Source organism: Salvia miltiorrhiza, chromosome 7 (assembly GCF_028751815.1).
Source record: "Salvia miltiorrhiza cultivar Shanhuang (shh) chromosome 7, IMPLAD_Smil_shh, whole genome shotgun sequence".
In the NCBI taxonomy this organism is placed as follows: Eukaryota; Viridiplantae; Streptophyta; class Magnoliopsida; order Lamiales; family Lamiaceae; genus Salvia; species Salvia miltiorrhiza.
The window spans coordinates 3577051-3590320 of record NC_080393.1 but is presented as its reverse complement, the minus strand read 5'-3'; the positions used below and the strand labels follow the sequence as shown (position 1 = coordinate 3590320).

The 13270-nt window shown below is 35.6% G+C and overlaps 3 protein-coding genes across 3 annotated transcripts; 1 reads left to right on the top strand and 2 right to left on the bottom strand.

The window, feature by feature from the left end:
* Nucleotides 1–1447: 1447 nt before the first annotated feature.
* LOC130991702 (F-box/LRR-repeat protein At3g26922-like) lies at nucleotides 1448–3858 on the bottom strand. The gene is made up of 3 exons (XM_057916058.1): nucleotides 2544–3858; nucleotides 2185–2340; nucleotides 1448–1925 (listed from the first exon to the last, which is right to left on the bottom strand). Exons 1-3 carry the CDS (start codon nucleotides 3453–3455, stop codon nucleotides 1602–1604), a joined length of 1392 nt encoding a protein of 463 aa, XP_057772041.1. The 5' UTR covers nucleotides 3456–3858; the 3' UTR covers nucleotides 1448–1601.
* Nucleotides 3859–6276: 2418 nt separating this feature from the next.
* On the bottom strand, nucleotides 6277–8727 carry LOC130991700 (F-box protein At5g03100-like). The gene is made up of 3 exons (XM_057916057.1): nucleotides 7383–8727; nucleotides 7053–7211; nucleotides 6277–6791 (listed from the first exon to the last, which is right to left on the bottom strand). The coding sequence occupies exons 1-3, from the start codon at nucleotides 8337–8339 to the stop codon at nucleotides 6474–6476; spliced, it is 1434 nt and encodes a 477-aa protein (XP_057772040.1). The 5' UTR covers nucleotides 8340–8727; the 3' UTR covers nucleotides 6277–6473.
* Nucleotides 8728–10080: 1353 nt separating this feature from the next.
* On the top strand, nucleotides 10081–12570 carry LOC130991699 (putative F-box protein At1g49610). Its single transcript, XM_057916056.1, has 2 exons — nucleotides 10081–11214; nucleotides 11914–12570. The coding sequence occupies exons 1-2, from the start codon at nucleotides 10249–10251 to the stop codon at nucleotides 12400–12402; spliced, it is 1455 nt and encodes a 484-aa protein (XP_057772039.1). The 5' UTR covers nucleotides 10081–10248; the 3' UTR covers nucleotides 12403–12570.
* The last annotated feature ends 700 nt before the right edge of the window (nucleotides 12571–13270 follow it).

Genomic DNA, 13270 nt, shown 5'->3' with positions numbered 1-13270 from the left:
AAATAGGGGCAAAATTGAATAATTACATATATTTTGTATTTTCCAAGTACTATTTGAATTTTTCAAGCACTATTTATTGCATTTTCTTAATATGTGTGAAAAAGTGAAGTGGATTATGAAGGTGGGACAGAGGGAGTATTTCACGAATATTTTCTCCTTCTAAGAAGAAATTATTTATAAAGCTTATAAGTTTAATTATCTAAACACCTTAACAACTTAGAAGCTCTTTAAAAGTTACATGTTATAAGTTCAAAGAATTTATAAACCTTTAAAATAAGCTTAGCCAAAACGCCCTCTAAAGAAAACTAACATGAAACAAATTAAGGCTCAGTCACGCAATAAAAACCTAAATACTTGAATGGAAAAGTAGCAGGGCAACAAATTTAGAAGCTAGGCAAGCTTCATTTGCAATGCTAAATTCCATAACACGAAAACATTAACAATAGCAAAAACATTGTTATTGTTATTAATTATATTTGTGTAAACAAAGCATGTTATTGTTATTAATTAATTATATTTGCGTAAACAAGCATGTTATTGTTATTAATTAGTTATATTTGTAAATATAAATCAATTATTTATACAACACTATCATGAGTAGTATTTTTCTCATAGTAGTATTTTTTTCCCCTAAAAGACTCATAATGATCACTAAAGCCTAAAACTATATAGAGTGAGTTCCACTGTTCAACACTATCATGAACTACTCTTTTAAGGCGTGGGCATGAGAGTTCGAGGAATCAAATGATTGATAAATCGTATTGAGATCATCTTCAAGAACGTAAAATTACAATTGTGTCCCTCATATATATTTGAGTAAACTTCATTTTTTTTTTCTTTTTTTTTTCTAAGGGTGTTTATATTTGATGGTAAATTTATCATGGAAAAAAAAGGGATGAACAAAATTTCATCTTTTCATAGTTAAACTTTTGAAATCTTCTCCTTCCATACTTGGAACTTTTGAAATGATTCCGTCTCACGCTCTCGCCAATATTCAGATCAACAGAGACAAGATTTAATTTTTTGATAAATGAAGATGAACATAAGCATTGAGTAGCTCAACAATTAAGCATACTCTGCCTCATCAGCCTCTGTTAACTCTATAGACAACTCTTCCACTTGTTTAATGATTGCAATGAATCCACATAACTAGTAAAACACCAACAAAATATAAAATCTATTCTGAGCTTAAGAGTCTCGGAACCTTTCCAAAGTTCAAGAGCCCCATAAAGAAAGTTACTGAAATTAATTTTCTAAATTTAGTAGGATTAATCTGGAATCGAAGGCAGGGGACGGGAGTCCAGCCTTCTTAATTTCCAGCGTTTGGAGATTAGTTTTCTCCTAACACGTAACAACTACTCTCAATTCTAACAAGGAATATTAATCCATGTTAGAACATGGATTAATATTAAATCCATATTAAATCCATTGAAAGAAAACACAAAAATAACAAGTCAACAACTTTGCTGTAATTAAACAGGGTACATCTTCCAGCAGAGAGTCTGAAGCACTGAGACAAAGAACTCATTCAAAATGCCAAAATTACAGCCAACATCAATAATAACTGCTACTGCAGCTCCAAGTAGAGGATGACTTAACAGTTATGAATCAATTAAGCTTATGATGACTTGTGCAGTAGGAGAGGACCTCGGCATACTCAGCACCTTCTCTTGTGCCAAAACGAATGTCTCTGGATCAGATTCGTGGCGTCTTAGTCGAATAACCATCTTTTCAAGTATGCAAGCCTTCTCCAACAGAATTTGTATCGCCAGAATTATTGAAGGCTTGCGCATTGACCAAGTAGCCTCAAATGTCTTTAGATGGAGAAGAGAGGGACTAGGAAAAGTCATCTTAGCAGACGCCAGCGAATTACATGCATCAACCATTGCAATATGAATCTCTTCACCAGAGGTAACATGAGTACCCTGCAATGTATTATTAGCCCAAACGACGATGTTAATGTTAATCCAAAATCCCAAACATTGAATTGAAGACTAGGAAAGAAAATGAATACTGGAATAGAGTTGAAGACTAGGAAAGAAAAGCCCCCTAACATCAATTTTATGATTTGCTGAAGTGCAAAGTAAAGACTAATATATAACTCCTCTTCATCAGTTAAACAGCTTCAAGTGATAAAATATACTATCAAGTCACTTTACATATATAAGTGAATAAAAGTGCGACCTGGCGGCTGCTTTGATGAACAATTAACCTCTCCAGCTTGGGAAACATCATCCCAACCAAATCAAGCATAGCTTTGGCATTTACATTGTACAGCTTTAGAATCTTAGAATTTGACAACGGCGTAACCATATCTTTATTCTTTAATTCGACAAGCAACTGCAAAAGCAAAAACACATGTTAAGAGAAGCAAAAAAACTGCACTTGCAACAAATGATAGAAACATCACTCACTAATAGAGCTTCCACAAACAAATATATCTTTGGAAGATGGCAGGAATGTAGTAAAACCATAATGATACAAATGACTACAAAACGATGAACAATCAAGAAACATAACTAGAGAAAAATAAAAAATTAAACCTGAATGCACCAATGTGATAACGTGACCTTCTCAACATGGCGGATGCTTCGGAAAACATGATTAAACATTTCAAATTGTATTGCTACATCTCCCTTGTGCAGAAAACAAAGAATTGCATCAGCTAAAGACGGGACATCCAACAAAAAAGTACCATCAATACGAGCGTAAATTTGAAAGTTCAAGAGATTAGGAGCCCAAATTCCCAGCACTGTAGTTGAAGGCCATTGACACATGTGTATCTTGAGCATCTTCAAACTAGTAGATTGGATATTGAAGTTTTCATTTTCACCAATATTTAAATACTTCAAAAGCAGCTCTTCCAACCGAGGAGCACCCAAAAGAATTTGGTTTATGGCATCACCACTCAACCCGTCCAGAGATTTAATTTTTAATATCTTGAGTTGATTCCACTGCACATTCTCCTCAATTCTCAGCTTACAATGGTCAAGAGTTAATTTTGTAATCGAGGAGCATGAATACAAGGGCTGAGGTAAGCAGTAACTATCATGAGGTAAGCAGTAACTATCACGATCTCGCCAGTTTGTCAAGACTAGAAAAAGCTCTTCCACATGTTTTTCGATAGCAAAAAGCAGCCATGAATCAATAACACTACTAGGGCCCACAGTCAAACTACGGAAAGATAAGCAAAATTTCAGAATCTTGGGGCCTTTCCATTGTGCAAGAACACTAGAAATAATACTTGTAGTTTGTTCCAAGAGATCAAGGCAGGGGATGGTGGACCAGAGGTTTCTCCAGCGTTGGGAGAGAAGGGATGTCCGAACAACATCTTTCATATCCAACAATGAAAGGATTTCAATAATTAAAGAGTCGGGTAACTCACTCAGTCGATCTCGATCGTGGAGCTCACCGCTGTTTGCTTCTGCAGTTCCGTAATCTTTCCATTCATCCATTGTTTGACTAATCCAAAAAGGAGTACTCAAAACTGATCGGATTCTTTGAAACTCATGCTTGGGATTAAATGTATAGTGGTGGTGGGAAGATTAACTATATGGAAATAATTATGATCAAGAGAAAAGTGAAACCCTACTGTAAATGAGTAGTCTTCGTCGGAATTTATGGAGATAAGGGAGAGGGACGAGAGAATTGCATATTTAGGAATTTCCCCTTTATTTGCGTGAGGAACGAGAGAATTAGCGAGACACGAGTTGAGAGAAGTGTAGGCGGAACTCGTCGGAAATTGAGGGAGAATTTTTGAGGAAAGGGTTTCTGAGCAGATTGGGGGGATTATGGCGTGAGTTAAGAAGAAAGAGAGAAACGCAGCGAGAGGGGACTGAATTTGGACTAAAAGGTATGGATCCTAGTCATAAGAGGGATAATAGTCCGTAAATTCCCAATTTTACCCATTTTCTTTTTTTTGCACCCATACTTTAAATTATGCTTATAAATTTCTTAGAGCATCGGTAACGGGCTACTCGATGCCCTTACTCGAGTAGCCCCATTGCAGAGCTTGCCTACTCGAGGTATACTCGATTGTTCGAGTATACCCAAGAATCACCTTTTTTTTTTCTTTTTTCTTTTCTTTGAAATTAGATATTTTAATGTTAATTTTAAATATATTTTTTAGGATTTAAGTAATTTTTAATGTATGTCTTTAGGTGTTTTTTGATGTAATAGTTAGGATCTTTATTTAATGCAATTTTAATTATTAGTAAATTATTTTATTTAAATTTGAGCAATTAAAATTAAATGAAAAGCATAAAAATCAAAACTAAAAAAATCAAGTAGGCTATCAAGTAATCCCAATGCAGCACTACCTACTCAATAACACAACCACTATCAAGTAGACTATCAAGGAACCCCATTGCGGATGCTCTTAATTTTGTTAGTTTTTTTGATTTTGCAATCAACACTGAATTACCTCCAAAGGACATTTGATGTGGCACAGATACGTGTCTCAGAAATAATTTGATATCATTTCTATGCTCGTGTGAGATTTCTCTGCACAATTTGATATCATTTGTTTTCATGCTCACGTCGTTACCTAGATTCGTTGAAGAGTTTCATGAATTTGTCGATGAGCTACCTAAACCAGAATATCTTTTCTCTATATCAAGAGAGTTTCAAGAGAAAGGAAATTGAGGAAGAGATTTTGAGAGAGAGAAAATTGGGGAAGAAATTAGGGTTCATTACGAGAGAGAGGAAAGAATAATTAATTTACGTGGCTGCTTATCTGTACAAAATGATACTGTTTAGTTATTTCTGAGACACGTGTGTGTGCCACGTTAAATTTGGTTTGGAGGTAATTCAGTGTCGGGTGCAAAATTAGAAAAGTGACAAAGTTAAGGAATTTATAGGCATAATTTAAAGTATGAATGCAAAATGATAAAGTGAGTAACGTTTGGGAATTTACAAGCCATTACTCCTTTTATCTATCTATATAATTTATAATAACGAAATCGAGTTACCGTAAATAACACGCAATTAATAATAAATGCAAGAACTATGCTATAAACAATTAGAGGGTGATTGGTTGAACTAGTGTTAGAGTAAAATAAGCTTTATGAACTTATAGAAGTCCAAAAATTAATCTTTCCTAACTTATTTTTTCATCATTTTATAAGTAACACCCATTTCACAAATATTTTCTCATTCTAAGAGGAAATTATGGATATAGCTTATAAGTTCAATTATCTAAACACTTTGACAACTTATAAGCTCTTTAAAAAATATAGTATGTTATAAGTTGAAAAAATTTATAAACTCTTTAAAATTAGCTTAGTCAAACACCCTCCAAAGAAAACTGACATGAAACAAATTAATGCTCAGTCACGCAATAAAAATCTAAATACTTGAATGGAAAAGTAGCAGGGCGTCCCCAAGGGATACTAAGCGGTACAGATTTCTATCTGCGAACAGCGAGGTCTAAGGTTCAAACCTCCCCCTTCCCCCCTCCCCCCAAAAAAAGGAAAAGTAGCATGGCAACAAATTTAGTAGGCAAGCTTCATTTGCAATGCCAAATTCCATAACACGAAAACATTAACAATAGCAAAAAACAAGTGTCTCTTGAAAAATACAACAAGAAAAGAAGCAAATTTGAGTAAACAATCATGAATCGCAATGCTACCTCCAGGAAAATTAAAATGGATTTGTATTATTTTCTGGAAATATGCATTGTCATTAATTAATTATATTTGTAAATATAAATCAATTATTAATATAAAATATGTTATTAATAAATAGTGTTATTAGTATAATGGATATGATTTAATTATTATTATTTAAACAAGAGATTAAGGAATATTTTTAGTATTCATTTTCTTTATAGTATTTTTTACCCCTAAAAGTCTTATAATGATCGCTAAAACTATATAGAGTGAGTTCCACTGTTCAACACTATCATGAACTACTCTTTTAAGGCGTGGGCATGAAAGTTCGAGGAATCAAATGATTGATAAATCGTATTGAGATCATCTTCAAGAACGTGAAATTACAATTGTGTCCCTCATATATATATTGAGTAAACAACTTCTTTTTCCCTTCCTCTTTGGTGATAAATTTATCAACGAAAAAAGATGAAAAAACAAAATTTCACCCTTCCATAGTTAAACTTTTGAAATGATTCCGCCTCACGCTCTTGATATAAGATCAACGGAAACAAGATTAAATTTTTTTGATAAATGAAGATGAACATAAGCATTGAGTAGCTCAGTAATTAACCATACTATGCCTCATCAGCCTCTGTTAACTCAATAGACAACTCTTCCACTTGTTTAATGATTGCAATGAATCAACATAACTAGTAAAACACCAACAAAATATAAAATCTATTATGAGCTTAAGAGTCTCGGAACCTTTCCAATGTTCAAGAGCCCCATAAAGAACTGAGACAAAGAACTCATTCAAAATGCCAAAATAAAAACTAACATCAATAATAACTGCTACTGCAGCTCCAAGTAGAGGATAACTTATCAGACTAAGCTTATGATGACTTGTGCAGTAGGAGAGGATCTCGGCATACTCAGCACCTTCTCTTGTGCAAAAAAGAACGTCTCTCGATCAGATGCATCCCGTGTTAGTTGAATAACCATCTTTTCAAGTATGGGAGCATTTTCCAACAGAATTTGTATGACCGGAATTATTGAAGGGTCGCACATAGACCAAGTAGCCTCAAATGTCTTTAGATGGAGAAGAGAGGGACTGGGAAAATTCATCTTAGCAGACGCCAACGAACTACATGCATCAACCATAGCAATGTGAACCTCTTCACCAGAGGTAACTTGACGATCCTGCAATGTATTATTAGCCCAAACGACGATGTTAATGTTATTCCAAAAACTCCCAAACATTGAATTGAAGACTAGGAAAGAAAAGAAATACTAGAATACAGTTGAAGACTAGCAAAGAAAAGTCCCCTAACATCAATTTTATGATTTGATGATGTGCAAAGTAAAGACTAATCTATAACTACTCTTCATCAGTTAAAGAGCTTCAAGTGATAAAATATACTATCAAGTCACTTTACATATATAAGTGAATAAAAGTACGACCTCGTTCCTGTAGCCTTGATCAACGGTTAACCTCTCCAACTTGGGAAACATCATCCCAACCAAATCAAGCATATCTTTGACATCTACATTGTAGAGCTCTAGAATCTTAGAATTTGACAATGGAATAACCATATCTTTATTCTTTAATTCGACAAGAAACTGCCAAAGTAAAACACATGTGAAGAGAAGGAAAAAGAGATTCCAACAAATACTAATAGAAACATACTATTTTGGAAGATGGCAGAAATGTAGTAAAAGCGTAACAATACAAATGACTACAAGACGATGAACAATCAAGAAACATAACTAGAGAAAAATAAGAAATCAAACCTGAATGCACCAATGTGATAACATGACCTTCTCAACATGGCAGATGCTCCGAAAAACATGATTAAACATTTCACATTTTATTGCTACATTTCCCTTGTGCACCAACCAAAGAATTGCATGAGTCAAAGAGGGGACATCCAACAAACAAGTACCATGAAAACGAGTACAAATATCCAAAGTCAAGAGATTAGGGGCCCAAATACTCAGCACTGTAGTTTCAGGCCACTGACACATGTGTATCTTGAGCATCTTCAAACTAGTAGATCGGATATTGAAGTTTTCATCTTCACCAATATTTAAATCCTCCAAAACCAGCTCTTCCAACCGAGGAGCACCCAAAAGAATTTGGTTCATGGCATCACCACTCAACCCATCCATATATTTAATATTTAATATCCTGAGTTGATTCCACTGCACATTCTCCTCAATTCTCAGGTTACAATCCTCAAGAGTTAATTTTGTAATCGACGAGCATGAATACAAGGGCTGAGGTAAGAAGTAACTATCACGATATCGCCAGTTTGTCAAGACTAGAAAAAGCTCTTCCACTTGTTTTTCGATAGCAAAAATCAGCCATGAATCAATAACACTACTAGGGCCCACAGTCAATCTACGGAAAGATAAGCAAAATTTCAGAATCTTGGGGCCTTTCCATTGTGCAAGAATACTAGAAATAGTACTTGGAGTTTGTTCGAAGAAAACAAGGCAGGGGATGGTGGACCAGAGGTTTCTCCAGCGTTGGGAGATAAGGGTTGTCCGAACAGCATCTCTCATATCCAACAATGAAAGGATCGTAAGAATTAAAGAGTCGGGTAACTCACTGAGTCGATCTCGACGTCTGTTTGCTTCTGCAGTTCTGTAATAATCTTCCCATCCATCCATTGTTTGACTAATCCAAATAGGATCTCGACGTCTGTTTGCTTCTGCAGTTCTGTAATAATCTTCCCATCCATCCATTGTTTGACTAATCCAAATAGGAGTACTCAAAACTGATCGGATTCTTTGAAACTCATGCTTGGGATAAAATGTATAGTGGTGGTGGGAAGATTACCTTTATGGAAATAACTTTCGATCAAGAGAAAAGTGAAACCCTATTGTAAATGAGTAGTCTTCGTCGGAATTTATGGAGAAAAGGGAGCGGGACGAGAGAATTGCATATTTAGGAATTTCCCCTTCATTTTGTTAAGGAACGAGAGGATTAGCGAGAGATGAGTTGAGAGAAGTGTAGGCGGAAGAAATCGTCGGAAATTGAGGGAGAGTCGGTGAATTTTTGAGGAAAGGGTTTCTGAGCAGATGAAGGAGGTTATGGTATTAGCGGGAAGAGAGGGAGAGAGAGAGAAACGTGGAGAGAGGGGACTGAATTTGGACTCAAAGGTTTGGATTATTCTTCATCAAATATTTGAATTTTTAGTACTCCCCCCTATAGCACTCCCCAAGTCCCGCCAAATTTGAACAATATTCATTTTTAGATAGTCTCGCAAAATTTGAGCATTTCTTTTGTATGATAATTTATTTTTCTATTTATTCATTTTTTCACTTTTTCATCTGTCACAATTAACATACAAAATAATAATTTTTTAAAATTCGTGTCGAAAAAAATTGTTCTAGCTTCATGAAGTGAAAGAAGTATTTTAATAAGGAATAGTAGTATTTTATGTCTTGAATTTTTAATATTCTTCATAAAATATTTGAAAGAAATTCTAAATATTTTATTATATAAAATTTGGTGATTAAAAACGTTAAAAATTCAAGATATTTTATGAAAAAACACTAAAAGTTCAATTTTTTTTAAAGAGATAGTAACAAAGTTCAAAACATTTTATGGAAAAGATGGTCTTAGGTATAATCGGATGACCTTACAATCGGGTTACACTCGTACCTAGATCTTGACCTGTATCGTATAAATAACACTATTCTTGATGGGGGTCAACCCAATTGTACCTAAGTTTTTGTGTTTTATGAAAAACACTAAAAGCTCGTGGCATAAAATAATAATAATAATAATAATAATAATAATAATAATAATAATAATTTGCGTGTGAATATATTAATTTTCAGTATTTTCTAGATTTTTTCACGAATTTTATACTCCATCCGTCCACAATTTAAAGCCCTATTTACCCTTAATTTTTTGTCTACATATTAAAACCCCATTATATTTTTTTTGTACGCTTTTTCTCTCTTTCATTTCCTATACTTACTACCTTTTGTCACTAATGTACTAATCTTAAAACACCTTTATCACTTTTATATTTATATTTATTATATTTTATCACTAGACCAACTCACAATATATTCATCATTTTAGTCAACTCCCCTTATATTTCATTCATAACATTTTTTTCGATTTTCTTAATTTCCACACGGACCACACCCACTATTAAATGGGACATTAAATTGTGGACGGAGGAATTATTTTTTTTAAAATAAATATTACATAAACTTTGTTCTGGTCTGATTTTTTTCTCAGAAAATTTATTTTCTCGTAAAACTTATTGTTCTCATAAAAGAAAGATTAGGCATGGGATTTCCTTTTCCAATCGGTCAAACTTAACTTAGATCAATTTTCTTTTTTAATTAATCATGTAATCGTCAATTTACGGTTCGAACCTTATCACGGTTTAGAATCATAAACCGGCGGTCTAGTTTCGGTTCAACCGGAACAGGAACCGTTAACTATTGAGGTGAATCCAATTACTTGACAGAATTCCACGATCAGATTATCCCAATTTTCGCAACAAATCATGTAATCCACTACCAAAGCCCCCTTTTTCCCCGATTGAGGAATGCTCTGATCGAATTAGGGTTACAATTGAAGCTTGTTTAATTAAATTAGAAGAGATAACATCTAATTTCTGAAACCGCAATGGCAGAATCACAGAGTAATCAACGCGGCGACCGACTCAGTGAGTTGCCCGACTCGCTAATCCTTCACATCCTCTCCTTCCTCCCAATGCGCCACGTCGTTCAGACAACCCTCCTCTCCAAGCGCTGGGCCGATCTATGGCGGACCGTCTCCTCCCTCACCTTCGACGACGGAACCAATGACGCGGCCGAACAAGAGCAATTCCTCGAATTCCCACTCTTCGTCAACCGCGCCATGAGTCTCTGGAAAGGGACCGAGATCCTGAAATTCCACGCCGCCTTCGACTACACCTGCTGGGACTACGCCTCGAGCGACCTCGACGTGTGGCTGCGCGTCGCCATGGACAAGCAGGTGCAAGTCCTCAGCCTCAACCTCACAAAATCCGAGGAAAACATCAATCGGTATCATCGCGACGATGACAGCGACATCGACGATGGCGATTTTGGTGGCGATGATTTGTACACGGTGCCGCCGCGTCTGTTTTCGTGCTCGTCGATCAGAGAATTGTCGCTCGCGGCGTGCAACGTGAGATTTGGGGGAAATGTGCGGTGGGATAAGCTGGAGTTCTTGAAGATCGAAGGGGTGCGGCTGAGCGACGGCCTGGTGGGGCGGGTGGTCTCCGGCAGCCCCCGGCTGGAGGTCCTGATCCTGCGCGTGGTCGAGAGCCACGACGACTTGAATATCCAGTCGGAGAGCTTGAGGAGGCTGACGGTGGAGAAGTACTATAGAGGTGATCCGGCCAAGCACACCATGCTCACGATTTGGGCTCCCAATTTGGAAAGTTTGGAGATTTTGGGGGTTGTTTATCGCATGGTTGTGTTGGTGAATGTGGCGTCCTTGATTGATGTGGATTTGGGGTTTTGTGGTTGGGATGAGTGTCATGGGCTGCTTGGGGAGATGATGGTGTACGTTTTTGAATGCATTTGTCGTGCTCGAAATGTCACCTTGTCCAAATGGTGTGTTAAGGTTTGGATTCTTGTCTCTCAAACTTGTTTTATGCTAAACTTATTTCAAAGAGCTTCTAAGCTTCAATAACTTATAGTAAGATGTTTCAAGAGCTTATAAGATGTAATTTCTCAAAAGCTTATGAGTTGTGAAAGTGTTTGAATGATTGAGTTTATGAACTAGATAGTGAATTTTATGTTAAAGAGAGAAAATACAAAATAGATGAAATTAGAATATGATATATAATGAAAATAAAAAAATTGTAGTTGAGTTAATTTTTGTAAAATGAGTGTTGTTGACAAGATAATGAAAAAATAAGTTGAATAGATAACTTATTTTTTTTGAGAACTTATTTTTATAGCTTATAAGCTCTTTCAAAGCTTATTTTGACCGCTTATAAACTCTGTTTTAAATAGCTTATAAGCTCAACCAAACACCCTCTAAGTTTAAAATCATTGAATCAAAACAAGATTGGATTTGATTTCTACATTTCTTGATTCCCAGTTTTGGTTATTGGGTTAGGAAAGTTCATTTTTTACTTTGAGAACTACTAATGTTTCATATTTTGCATATTGGTTTGATGGGATTTATTGCCTTAGACATTTTGATTTTCTTTTGTTTGGTTCTGAAGCATACTTTAAGACATGATTATTAATGGTTCTTTAATTTTAGTGAATGCGGATGATGCATTATTCCTTTAATATTTCATTTTTGTGGCAGATGCTTGTAATGATGAAGAAGAGAGGTTCTCTTTCAGTCTCATCAGATGCCAAGTATTTAAAGCTATCTGGGAACAAGCAAGAAATAATAGAGCTTCTTGAGATGTACCCTAATCTTACAACGTTAGTCATCGAAGTATTACACGGCGTACGTGAGCCAGAATATCCATCTTTATTAGAAATCCGGCAGGCTTACTTCCGTGATAATTCGCCTGCGATTACTACCCCTAAACTCTTTATGAAAAAGCTATCGAGCTTCTCTAAGGAATCATTGATGCAGCTGAGAAGAGTCGAGATCACTTGGATCGCGACTGATACCTCAGTATACCCTCTCATAGAGTTGGTGTTCAAGTGTAGCCCGCTAGAGAAGATGGTCTTGCGCGTGCAACAGCTCACGTCACTTCAACCGCCGTCTATGTTCGTGCTTACTCGGAAACTTCTTAGAATGCGGAGATCCTCCCCTGCTGTAGAGGTGTCTTTCTTTGGTTGAATGTTGATGATAATGCTGGATTTTACAGGATAGAAAGTAAATAATCCACCTTCTTCACAAGGTATAACTTAGCATTTTGAGGTTAAACTGTCATTTTGCATGAATTGAATGTACCATCTATAGGATTACTCCCATATGGCCATATTGAAAGTTATGCTAATTTTATTGTTATGCTTATTTTATTGTTATGCTTGGTAATTGAAGTATTCCTATACTTTCAAAAAACAGAGTCAAGTAGCATTAATGTATTTTGTTACCAATGATCTAGCAAGCATGTTCAGTGTTAATTTGCTTCTTGTTTATTAATGCCTCTCCAACTGCAAACTCTAGATCTTTGGCATTTTGAACGAGTTGCTTAGAAAGCAACGTGGCATCAAATAGTTAGTCTTTTTATCATCTACAAATTGAGCTCTACAATTTTTTAATTTATGTAATAATTTGATATGCTACTATCCACTAATTAGCTAAAATCGGGAATTTCTGACAATGAATACAGCAAAAAAGAATAAAAAAATATACTCCCTCCGTCCATGAAAGAACTTCCTAGGAGGGAGTGACATGAGTTTTAAGAAAAAATATTGTTGAGTGTATTGAGAGTGAAGAAAATGTAATTAAGTGTATTGAGAGTGATAAAAATGTGTTATACTCCCTCCGTCCAACTGAAAGTGGTGCGTATTCTTTTGTGGGTTGTCCCACCGAAGTGGTGCATTTCTTTTTTTGGTAATAATTTTACACTACAAACAATGTGGTCACACACACATTTACACACCTTTAAACTACAATCTTTATTCTCCTTAAATCCCGTGCCCAAAAGAAGTGCACCACTTTCGGTGGGACGGAGGGAGTAATTAATATTGAGAGTTGTGAA